Here is a 12248-nt window from a genome sequence, read left to right on the forward strand (position 1 = left end):
GTAACCCACCATGTAACTAGTAATTAGTACTGCAGTAAATCTTGCAGTAAACTACAACAGAAGCTTTGAACTCGTTATTTAAACTCGGACTGAGAAGTCCTAGATTTCCCCTGCGACCGCTGAGCTTGAAAATAATTAGCACATCATGGCTGCACTGAAGCAGCTTCAGCTGGGTCTTATTCTAGTGGAAATACTAAAAAAAAAAGCACCAAAACTTCGTCAGATAATCTTGGTTTAGCTAATGTACTGTGAATATTGGTGAGCGAAACATTAATGAAGTAAAGCTAGTATCTTCACGCGTCTTTGCCCGCATTAAAGTTTTGTTGCAAGTTGTTACAGGGTTGTATTTTATAATATGATTTTAGTGTTGTTAGTGAGATAGAGCACGACTACCATCACGTTTGTCTGTAAAATGAAGGATCAATGCGTCTATTCTATTACCATATTCTTTATATTTTCTAAGTTCGTCTACAATATCCATAGTGATGAATATCAAACATGATTTTCCTCGATTTGACTCAAAATAAGTTATCTATTTACATTCAAAGGTTGAGGTAAGTATTTTAATTTGCATAGTTAAAATTGGATACTCTTGTAGATATATCGGACGAAAACATCCACATTTTCGTTTCTAAACTTGACACATACCCACAACACGACAGCCTTTGATAATACTATGCCTTGATAATTTTCTAATGAGACTAGAACAAGTATGTTAGCCACAAATTTATTCAATTTATTAGTAGGCCCTAAAGGTACCAGTTGTCTAGACATGACGTGGGTTCAATACAGAGTTTTGTCTAAGTTTAGTGTGTAACTATTTTTAAAACATTTATTCAACTACCTATTAGAGCAAAATTAACAATCGATAACGCTAAATATTCGAACAACTTTAGATAGGTATGGCTTATGTATAAAGTATGGTAGAGAAAACTGAGAGAGAAACCTGTCTTTTCAAAAAACACATATTTTATTTCTATGAAGATGTTTTAGACTTAGCTTATCTTAATCCCATTGGGCTTTTACTTTATGGAGATGATTGATTCCACCATACATCATCATGATAGAAACAAACAATTGTAACCTAAGAGAAACCGTAACAATGAAATGAAATCAAAATAGAGCCATAAAAGCTACCTACATCAAGCTAGACTACAAAAATTAAACTAATGTCAAACAGATTTTAAATACATTTAAGGGAGCATTTTAACATAATGAAATAAATCGTGTATTTTCTTCTTACAACAGATAATAGCATGGCTTCGACCAGCAGTCGCCAGAAGGGGAGTCCTCGCTACGCTGGTCACATCTGCGATGGCGTGGTGCGATGGCTACGACAAACCTCTTTTAGTGCCTTTGAATGGATGGTAAGTGACCTTTATTACAATGATCGTTTGGGTCAATCTTCTTTAATAGATAGAGTAGTGTTTGTGTGCAAATATATTTATGAAACGTGTCAACATTTTAAAAGCATCAGCATAGGTATATGTATAGCATTGTATACAGGTAGATATAATACGATAATAGCGTGGTTAACACCAGCAGTCGCCAGGAAGGGAATCCTCGGTACTAATCCTCGCATATAATGAAATCTGAATAATCCATGAAATCCTTAGAATAATCTCTAGATTCCGTCCGCGAACAAACAATAATTCAGAAAGCTTGACTCTAGTCCCGATTGATATTGATCTAACCTTTTTATCCCAGATGTAGGTATGTCACTAGGTATCCTAGACAGGTTGGGCAGGCCTGAATATGTTGGCATATTTAAACCCTAGTTCTACGGGTAGAGTGGGCCACTATTCTGATCAAACGCCTAACTCTACCGATTCCATGATGAAATATAGACTTGAGTTTGAATCGAATAAGAGCGCGGCTTCAAAATATCGGCCTAATTGTGTGTGAGTCATGATTTTCACTCTACGGTAAAGCAAATCACGCTGTGAATAATAAAATATATTATTATCTGTTACGAGGTGGCATCGAACTCTCAAACTAACCTCGACAATCAACGCAATCAATATATCATCAAATATTTATCCGCATCCCACGAAAATTATAAATGTACCGTTTTCCGAACCAGAAATAATAAATTACCAAACACAAACATTTACTGATCAAACAATAAGCAAATGATTTGGCAGCGAATATATATTTCTGGGCTGTACAAATCGAAGTTGGCCGTTTCGCTTTTAGTGTAAATAGAAGTGTTTAAGACAAACAATTGGTTTGGAAGCTACGGCACGAAAAGGTCTCGGTGAATAATTGGCAAAGTTTGTATAAATTCCCCTGTGGTGGAGTAATTACGAAAGCAGTCTTGACACAATCGATTTAATAGCAGTAGGCGTAGACTGGGTACAGAGATATTAATCTTTGGCATTCGCATCTCAGGATAGGATTACCTACCTCTTAATAACCTATACGATTTTGTCGTCGTCTGAAATGCAGGACAAGGACCTTCCGATCTGTAATCGCCACTCAAGAACTTTTCTGCCGCAACGGCCAATATTTCTACGAACTATAGTCTATCCAATATAGCTTGATTAGAATGACAGCTGCCATCAAAAGTAACGACATAACTTTGTAGTAGCGATCAATGAGAGCTAAATATTGGCGGACAAGAAATAATTCACGTCTGACCTACAAACAATATTTTCGACGACAGTGCTTCCAATAAAAATGTTAATTTCGTGTAAATGCAGCGTTAAATTACACCAATAAGTAGTAATTCGAAATTATAAAAACCGGCCAAGTGCGAGTCGGGCTCGCGCACAAAGGGTTCCGTAGCAGCAAATATAATAAACTTATTATGTCAATTTATACACCTGGTGAATGGAGCCTAAACTCTCCCGATATTTTGCCTTGTACTTTTATGTATGAATATTAATTTTATATATGTATTTATAAATATTCCGAGCTAAAGAGGTGGCAAAAGCAATGGCAAACAAACCACAATCAATAGTATTCGGTTGTCGCTGAACACTTGGAAACTGAATACATGACTCCGATAGATACGGAAACAAGGCTTTTACATATATTTTTTGCGATTTTCCTAGAACACCAACAAGACTATCGTACACACGCAGTATTCCATTAATGTAATAAATACAACTCCAGTGCCCCACTAATCCCACGTCACCGTCATAAATTACTTGAAGGTGCGTCTCATTTTTAGGTACAGGTTCAATCAGTTCAGGGTGTTGAAATAATTCTAGCTCACGCGGTCTAAATGATGTGCACCGAAGTAACTTTTCATGAAATGCGCGAACCACATCATCTTCGATATAGTTATTATAATTCAGAATGTAGGAAAACGTATTATCTAAAGTATCCATTGTTAGATGATATACAATAAGCTTTAGAAATTTTAAAAACCTGCTACGAAACACTAAAATTTGCACCAAAAACAAAGGAATTTATATTATTGGGGGATTTATTAGTACGTGACCGGTTTAATAGCACCTATTAAACCAGTATACCTACTTACTTATTTTTTATAATAGGTACAATTCAATATTAAAAAGTCTCAACGCCAAATTCGACTTGCGAAAGAAGTAAATGGGAACGATGAAATTCTCTTAGCGCGCACAAGTGACAACGACGTCTGCCCTCACGTGTCTGCCCGTTCGGGTCGACGCGGTTAGCTATCTTATCCCCGCTCCCGCGCGAGACCACGCCCCGCAACTCACGCGCTGCAGCGCAGCGAGCGACCGATCTTCTTGAATCGATGTAATAATAATCTATAGGATTAACGCGTTTTAAAAATATTGGTTCGATGGATATGTTTAACCTATTATTACTCAACAATCACATTTGTAATATTAAACTTTATCAAATGCACAATGTATTTAAGGTACATTACTGGATAAGGATTAATGGCGTATTGCTTGAATAAGCTAATATTTCTCGTAAAAAGTACCTACATTATAAAGATTTTATATCATCGCGGATTTTAAAAGGTGTACAATACTGTAGTATATTTTTTGATCTATCTTATAAGGTTCAGCCATCGTTTTCAGTGTAAGCACAATAACTTAACCAAAATTACAGTTAAATCAACCTATCTCAAAAACTATAAGAGATACTTTGATCAAACCAAAAATCGTTGAAAGAGTTAATTAGCATGCATCACCTCTATTTTTTTTAGAATTTTATACCCCGTAGTTATAAAAATAGAGGGGGGGGGACATACTTTTTACGACTTTGAGAGCTGATATCTCAAAAACCGTTCACTTTAAGAAAAATGTTTTTTAGAAAACTTTATATCATTTTAAAAGACCTTTCCATTGATACCCCACACGGGTATGTACATCGAAAAAAAAATTTTCATCCCTCAGTTACATGTATGGGGGGCCCCACCCCCAATTCTTTTTTTTACTATTTAGTGTCATAATTTTGTAGCGGTTCATACAACACATATTCCCATCAAATTTCATCACTGTAGTACTTATAGTTTCCGAGTAAATCGGCTGTGACAGACGGACAGACGGACAGACGGACAGACGGACAGACGGACAGACGGACAGACGGACAGACGGACATGACGAAACTATAAGGGTTCCGTTTTTGCCATTTTGGCTACGGAACCCTAAAAATCAAGCTAGAGTATTAACGACGTCTCTACAAGGTTATCTCGAGTTACAAAAATGTTAGTGTTGGGACATATCGACAAATGTCATATTAAATTAAAACTAATTGTTCAACATATTTAACAAAAAAAAATTCTAACTAATTTTTTAACATATTTAAGTCAAGTTATACGTTTTTCTAAATGTTCACTATTAAAAACCAAAAAACATTTCATTCTTAAATTAATCAAACATCGAAAATCAATCACCGGTAATTTTGTGGGTATTCATAGCACCGTTGCTCTAGAAGAGATGCCCACCGCCCTCTAGCGAGAGGAAAAAACCGCTGAAGAATACTGATGATAATGACTACGACTTAGGTTATACACCCTTGACATGAATTTTAAATTTTACTGTCTTCTAATTTAAATCATAATTGTCATTTTTATGAATAAAGATATGAAGAAAAATTGGGTGCATTTTTTTATATCATTTTTTCTAAAACTTATCGATACATCTATGTGAACCGTACGAAACATACCCAGCACTAGTCACATTCGTTTGACAGCCGTCATTCTAATCAAGCTATATTGGATAGACATAATACATCACTCATTTCTACTTATGTTTTTGACTATTATGAAGTGAACCTGCTGGATATACCCCTGCTGAAGTGTGGCGATGTGTGAGTCAGGTGCCGAACGCTTACGTTGCGATGTTAGCTCAAGTGAAATTAATCAGCTCAGGTACTTTTGCCCCTGGATATTGACTGTAATTAGAGGTATCTATTGATCTGCTTACTACATAAAACACCACCTAGTTTGTTTCTGAGGTCTAAATTAGGGGAAATACAAGAGAAGGGGGCTTAGTGCGAGTTTACATCAAACGTCTTCGCTAGCGACTGCGTAAAAATATGATATTAAATGTATGAGAAATTGTACAGAGCGTCCCTAACGAACACTTTCAGAGATTTTTTTTACGCACTCGCTAGCTTAGATGTTTAATGCAAACTCGCATTAAGCAAAGGTTTTAGTGTGATAGTTCAAATGATGTCATTGCTTAATGTTAGATGCAGGGACGTGCTTAGCTTACTAGGAGGTCCTTGGGAATTTCAGAGTCAAGCGATGGAAAACATTTTTCCGTAAATAAAAAGGAAACAGCTTCACCGATAATTAATCACAGGTTACAGATTTTTTTTGAGTGCAGATTAGATCGACTTGGTGCTGGCAATTGGTGTTGTAACAAAAATACCTTTTGAACCAGCAAATCTGCGCACTAAGAATTTTCAGGCTATGTTTTGAGTACGTGTGCAAGTGGCTTAACGGATTCGCGTTCGAAGTGTTTACATTAGGTTCCGTGTCGTTAATTCGCCGGTGGGCGCCGGACAAAACACGGAATTAGGCGCATTGATCCCTCCCACAACGTGTTTGTGTAGTCCGCGCCAATAGAAACTGACAATAAAATTTTGTTAATGTAAACAAAATCTACTCAAAGAGGAATTGAACTGTCTCAGTATATTTTATTCTTCGTTTTGGCGCATATATTAAAAACTTCTAACTGTAGCGGTGTACAAAGTATGCCGTGCCGTCCGCAACGAATAGGTCAATAAGTTCACTTTGAAATCGATAGGTTTACTCATATCATGATATGAGTAAACCTATCGTGTCGAGTGTATCTAGATACATAGGCAGCTCGATGTCTGTTAATCGGCTTTTCATTCGATGCTAAAATTGACCGTTTATAATGGCGCGGACTATTGTTTCGCCAGGAGTTGTAATTGCTCACTGTTTAGACGAATGGCGCATTAGGAAGAATTGTGTGTTGACAGCCCTTGATTAATGGTGGGTGAACTATTGAGGTTACGCTGTAGGGATGTTGTCGTAGTTTGTGTGTAAATACAGGTAATTTAGCTCTACTGATAGCTAGTCTTTGTCCATGAAAGGTATCTTTATTTGCCTAAATTGACAAAGTTTTGAAACGTGCGTGTGGTTTTGATACTGATTGTAAATAAATAAGTCATGTTTTTTCCATTCTAGTAAAGCTGCACTCAAAAATTAAAACGATGGTTTTTGAACTGTTTTGTGTTTAGTAGGTATAAAGTCTAAAATCTATTGAAGTAACATATTTTACTTAAAGATAGGTTAATGTGCAGGTATTAATCGTTCATAAACCATACGTTGCACTCATATCACCCATTTTTACTTGCAATACGATACCTTAATGTCACATAATCTATCAAACAGTGGGCTCTCTTTACCAATTTTCCATATTAAATAACTGTCACACCGCGTCATCGCCTTATCGATCCAGAATCTAATTGAACGTTTATTTTTAGGGGCGATATTAATAATATTCACGTACAAGCGATAAGCGTAAGCATCGAAAGCGTGAAATCCGGGGTCCGTGGAGTTTGTTAATTAACCACCTAATCGTCCTGTTTATCTATCCCATTAACTCCTGCGATACCGGTAAGGATGGGAAAACGTGATCGATTATGGAGAAAAAGGTTTCACATCGATTTTCTTTCTGAAAGTAATTGGCTTCCTAGAAATAATGTCGTAACACTTATACGCCTGATATTTTTTTTATCGAGAAGCGAATTTTATTAATATTGAGAATCGTATTATTTGTAAATAATGTAACGTGATGACATAATATCATCATCTGTGTCATCTGTGTGCTTACCATTAGTTTACGTTGAGTATACTGCTAAGGAGTGCGTCAAAGATCTCAATGATAATAATATAACATTTATGAAATTGTATTAAGGTTTACAAATAAAACTAAGACGTTACGTAGAACCAAAAATTGATAACAAAAATAAAATTCACTATTACCTCATTATTATCAAAAATTGGTTATTTGTATCGATATTTACGTCACCCCACATCCCTACCAAGATGAATGGCTCCGCTCCCAATGAACGAACAGGAAAAAGAGGAGATCTCTCTATCAGAGGAAATTAGATTATACCGGCCAGTTTTTACTCGGAAAATACATCTCGGAACATCATCGATTTGTGCCAGTGTTTTTCAATAAAACGATACGGCAGCGCCACGTGATTCAATAAAAAAATAATTTAACTCAAATTTAGAAGCGCCGATGATAAAAGGGCGCGGGAAAAGTTGCGATGTTTTTTTTTTAACGTTTTAAGGGTGCTGAAATTGAGTGAAAAGTAAAAAATAAACTTTGATAGGTAAATGTTTATTGCAAAACAGCCTGGGAAAAGATCAGCTAAACTAGTTAGGGCAATTTGAGTGAACTTTTGTTGGTATACATTAATCCCTATACTTCCCTACTAATATTATAAATGCGAAAGTAACTCTGTCCGTCTGTCTGTCTCGCTTTCACGCCTAAACCACTGAACCGATTTTGATAAAATTTGACATAGAGATAGTTTGGGTCCCGGGAAAGGACATACAATATTTTTTCATCCCGGTTTTTGAAACAGGGACGCGCACGATAAAGCTTTTCAGACAAAATTCCACGTGGGTGAAGCTGTGGGCGGAAAGCTATATAGTTTGTAATAAATTATAGGCAAAACATTTTATTCTGTAACATTAATTTTATTCTCAGGTTGCAACCGCCAATCGCTTCCACAGTCCGAGTGGTCTCGGTCGGGGGTTCGACTCCTGGTGCTGGCGCCAGGTTGCTACAGTTAGCTCCGTCTGGGCAGCATTTAGTACTGGCTCCGTCTTCGGGGGACCCGCAGCTATGGCATGTCATGTCAAACTCCAGGGTCCATACTTTCAAAGGTAGGTTAGATGGAATCACTAGGAATTTCACAAATGAACATAATACCTATGTACATAATATGTAATTATTCAACCTTAGGTAAACTAAAACCTATTACTTACTACTACGGATCTATGTATTTTTCGCATTATTGGAGAAAGGCTGAACCAATTTGGCTAACATATTTCTTCATTCATATTATATTCGTTGGTCCGAGAAAAGTCCTTAAGAAGATGAAGAGAAAAAAAAACCCGACACATTCAAAGTCAAAGAAAAACGGCCCTTCTTTTTCTATGGGATATGGATTTTTAGAAGGACATCTTTAATGAAACGTCAACTTCTAAACATGTCAACTACAATAGTTGACCTATTAAACTTATTATTAAAAATGTTTGTTACTAACTGCCACACCTAGGCAGATTTACCATTTTCCTTTCAATCAAAAAATAATCTAAAACAAATTCATTTTTCACAATTTTCTATCAAAATGAACACTAAACCACTTTCACAAAATACTTATACAACAAAGTATCTGGAAAAGGCTTAGAAACCTAATTAGTAATCAGTATTAATAACGATTTTCCCGAACTCCTTTTGTTTACACTAAGTACCAGACTAATAACTTCTGTGGGTCTAGACAAAGTGCACATTTTAATCGCAAACCAGTCGAAAAGTGGTCGAAAAGCCTTTTTTTGTATGGAGTTTTGACGGATTCGATTTTCGATTCGATCAAAAAGTGCACTTTGTCTAGACCCACTGGAAACCTTAATTGAATCAAAATTTATTTCTAGCAAATTATTTAAAGGAGGTTAACACAATTTAAGGTTGCTTTTAAAAGTAACAAGATATTTTTAAGTAAATACCTAGCCTGACTTGGTTTTCAATTTCAAGGAAAAGTAAGCATTTCAAAACATAATATTTTTTCTCACACAAAGTTTCATACTTGTTTAGGATATTAAAAGAGTGTAAACCATTTTGACTTTAAATGTTTTCATCATCATCAATGTCCATTAAAATAATTCAATTTATATCAACCCCACTTGTTACATTTTATATTAATAGGAGATACAGAATTGTGAAAATATCTTTGGGTCGTTTTCACACAGCCAAACTTATCGATGATGTCCACCAACCAACCATGCGTAGTCCAACGAACGTCCGTAAGAAACCGGTGACTACTTTAACTAGATCCTTCTTTTGTTCTTGACAGTAACAGTGCACGATCTTAGTTTAAAGTTAATGAACCCTTCTAAAACTAGGAGATTTTTTTTTCTAAACATAGGACATCTGACTTCACTTGGCTTAAGTTAAAACCCGTGTACTATATCAAGCTCTAGATAGAAAATAATAATATGTACTTTCATTATACATTTCGGGCAAAACCAAAGCTAGCAACATAACTGGCCAGTAGCCACGGATTAGCCGGACCTTTGTCACGCGCAACTTGGGTAAATTATTACCCGCGTCCATCACCTTACGCTTGTACGTGAGATAATATAAAATATACTATGCGTCAGGGATGTAGCTGTATTTTGTCATTAAAATTACATAAGGGCCTTTTCAGATTAGCGATTTTTCGACGCATTTTACTTTAGTAAATTGAACGCTACCGTAGTACCGTATGCGTAGTTTTTATATTTTCAGAAATATTCTTTCGCCTCAAAGAAGCTGAAAAAATAACTAGCAGACGCTTCTGAAATTTCTTAGTGGCTCTTGGAAATAATTCAATTTATTACAATCTTACGTGTTTTCTTTTCTTATTATCTACTGAAATACAATCTACTTCATGTAGGTTTTCTTCGCCCTGGAACGAGGAAAAATAATTATGTATTTTACATCCAGCTAACGGACGCGGTGTCTGTAATTTAGTCTAAAGCCAATTAAAGACTGAGTTGGACATTAATGCTTAGTACAAAACTGCTCTGAAATTATATACGAACGTTGAAATGTGTTTATTATGTTCTATGAACCCATAGAGTTCAGATTAAAGATACATTATTGTTGCTAAATACATTCTTTAGCACGATCTATTAACTATAAAAATGTCACAGTGTTTAACTTTTCCGTGCTGTTCTGCGTACATAAAATCGTCCAGAGACTTTCTCTAGTGCCAATTTATCACCAAGTTACAACAATTAAAAGCACCAGTCCAACAGAAACACAAGAATTCATTACATTAGCAGGATTAACTGGCGTTTCGGGAATAATTAAGAGAATAATTTCTCAACTTTTCACACATTAGTCCGAGGCTACTGCCCTGCGTAAATAATACCTAACTATGAAGCACTAGTCTCTAGGGTTGTGTGTAGGGATGGTGCTCTGAGATCGAGTAATCGATGTTTTGAATAAGATCTTTAAAAACGGTTCGTTTTCGTGAATGATGCACGGTCACTATTCCATCTCTATCACGAGTGAATGACTTTTTATCATCATGTCAACATAAGATGTTCACTGCTGAAAGTAAGCCTCCCCTCAAATTTTGTCTTTGCCTCCATGCCTTCTCAAATAAAATAGATCCAAATTAGAGTTTTCTGGACAAAAATATTGCCATCCCTACTCAACAGTAAGTTAGTCGCAGGGTAACGAACTAACGTAAAACATAGCTGCTAACAGTAATAAAGAAAGTTAATTTTGTAATTAACCTTTATACATCCAATCTATTACTAAAACAAGGTGGGACATGCATTTGCATAGCTAGTAATGTAATTTTAACTTGGTTATTTTTGTTCGTATCGACTATTGTCAAAATGTAATTCTATAATTTAATCCATTAAGCTTCTACCAACATATTTCCCATTTTGAAACGGACTAAATAAAATGTAAACTCGATGTCCAGTTTGCTAACGACCGTGCAATAAGTATAAAGGATGCACAGCTGTTGTCGATGAAATAGCATTTTATCGATAACTGATCGATAGTTAATATTTTAGAATATTTATTGATAAACTTTTTATTACATTTGTCTAAATAACGATTTCTCCAAAGTTTGCGAGTTTTTCCACCATGTAATAATTTTGAGCATGATTATTCATGTGGCATTATACATTGCACTATCCAATCCCAAACTAAGCAAAGCTTGTACAGTCAGCGCGACGCGTCTAAGATAAACCAAAATGATCTGATATTCAATATTTCATATAAATGTAACCAGTCAAAGTAAGCATAAGCATAAGCAGATCATTTTGGCTATCTTAGACGCTTCGATCTACCTGACGCTGACTGTACTATGGATACCAAATAAGTTTCAAGAACCTTATAATTTTTAAATTTTTGTTTTTTTTTCGTCGATATTGTCGACTGGTTATGCCGTCGCAGCCCAAGTCACAATTATCCTGATAGCCTAAACGTTTAACTATATTGGACCGTTGGACGGCCCGCAATTTGGATATCGGTTACCAATTAAAAATAATTACATGCGCAGATACCGTTCTAATTACACTTTTCATGAGACTTTTAAATAGCTTTGCAATTTTGCCAAAGAAATTGATACTTTGTTCATTAGATTAGTTACAGTTATTTGTTTATTTTGGATAATTATGCTTTAATTATTTTCACACGTGATACTTTTGTCTTTGACCTAACCTAATGTAAAATTAAGCAAAACTTTTAAATATGTTATAGTACCTACAGCCTGTGCTACAGCTTACTAACTTACAGAACTAACTTATAGAAGTTTAAAAGTACATGACACCCTACCTAAAACAGAAGTTACTAATAGTACTTATTATTATTCTGTGCTAATACGACGAAATAATATTATGATCCAACCAAAAGGAACTTATCTTTATAAAGGTTAAGGCTACACAATCATAAAATCTTGAAGGTTTACTGTTACCAACAAATATTAATATTTCACAAATATTGCCGATTTTGTAGAAATAATTAAGCATATATTTTTTCTCCCTCGCGTAAAAAAGGTTTATTAATAAAAGTCTTTCATAAAGC

General features: G+C 35.4%; 1 protein-coding gene across 1 annotated transcript in view; it reads left to right on the forward strand.

Moving 5' to 3' along the window:
- Window positions 1-12248, forward strand: part of LOC114351694 (NACHT domain- and WD repeat-containing protein 1) — a 139720-nt gene that overhangs the window by 103728 nt on the left and 23744 nt on the right. Inside the window, exons 12-13 of the mRNA XM_028302996.1 lie at window positions 1249-1367; window positions 8145-8323. Of these exons, the coding sequence (XP_028158797.1) occupies window positions 1249-1367; window positions 8145-8323 (298 nt within the window). The remainder of the gene's footprint in view (window positions 1-1248; window positions 1368-8144; window positions 8324-12248) is intronic.

Source organism: Ostrinia furnacalis, unplaced genomic scaffold (assembly GCF_004193835.3).
Source record: "Ostrinia furnacalis isolate ACB-3 unplaced genomic scaffold, ASM419383v2 OfSCF1172, whole genome shotgun sequence".
NCBI lineage: Eukaryota > Metazoa > Arthropoda > Insecta > Lepidoptera > Crambidae > Ostrinia > Ostrinia furnacalis.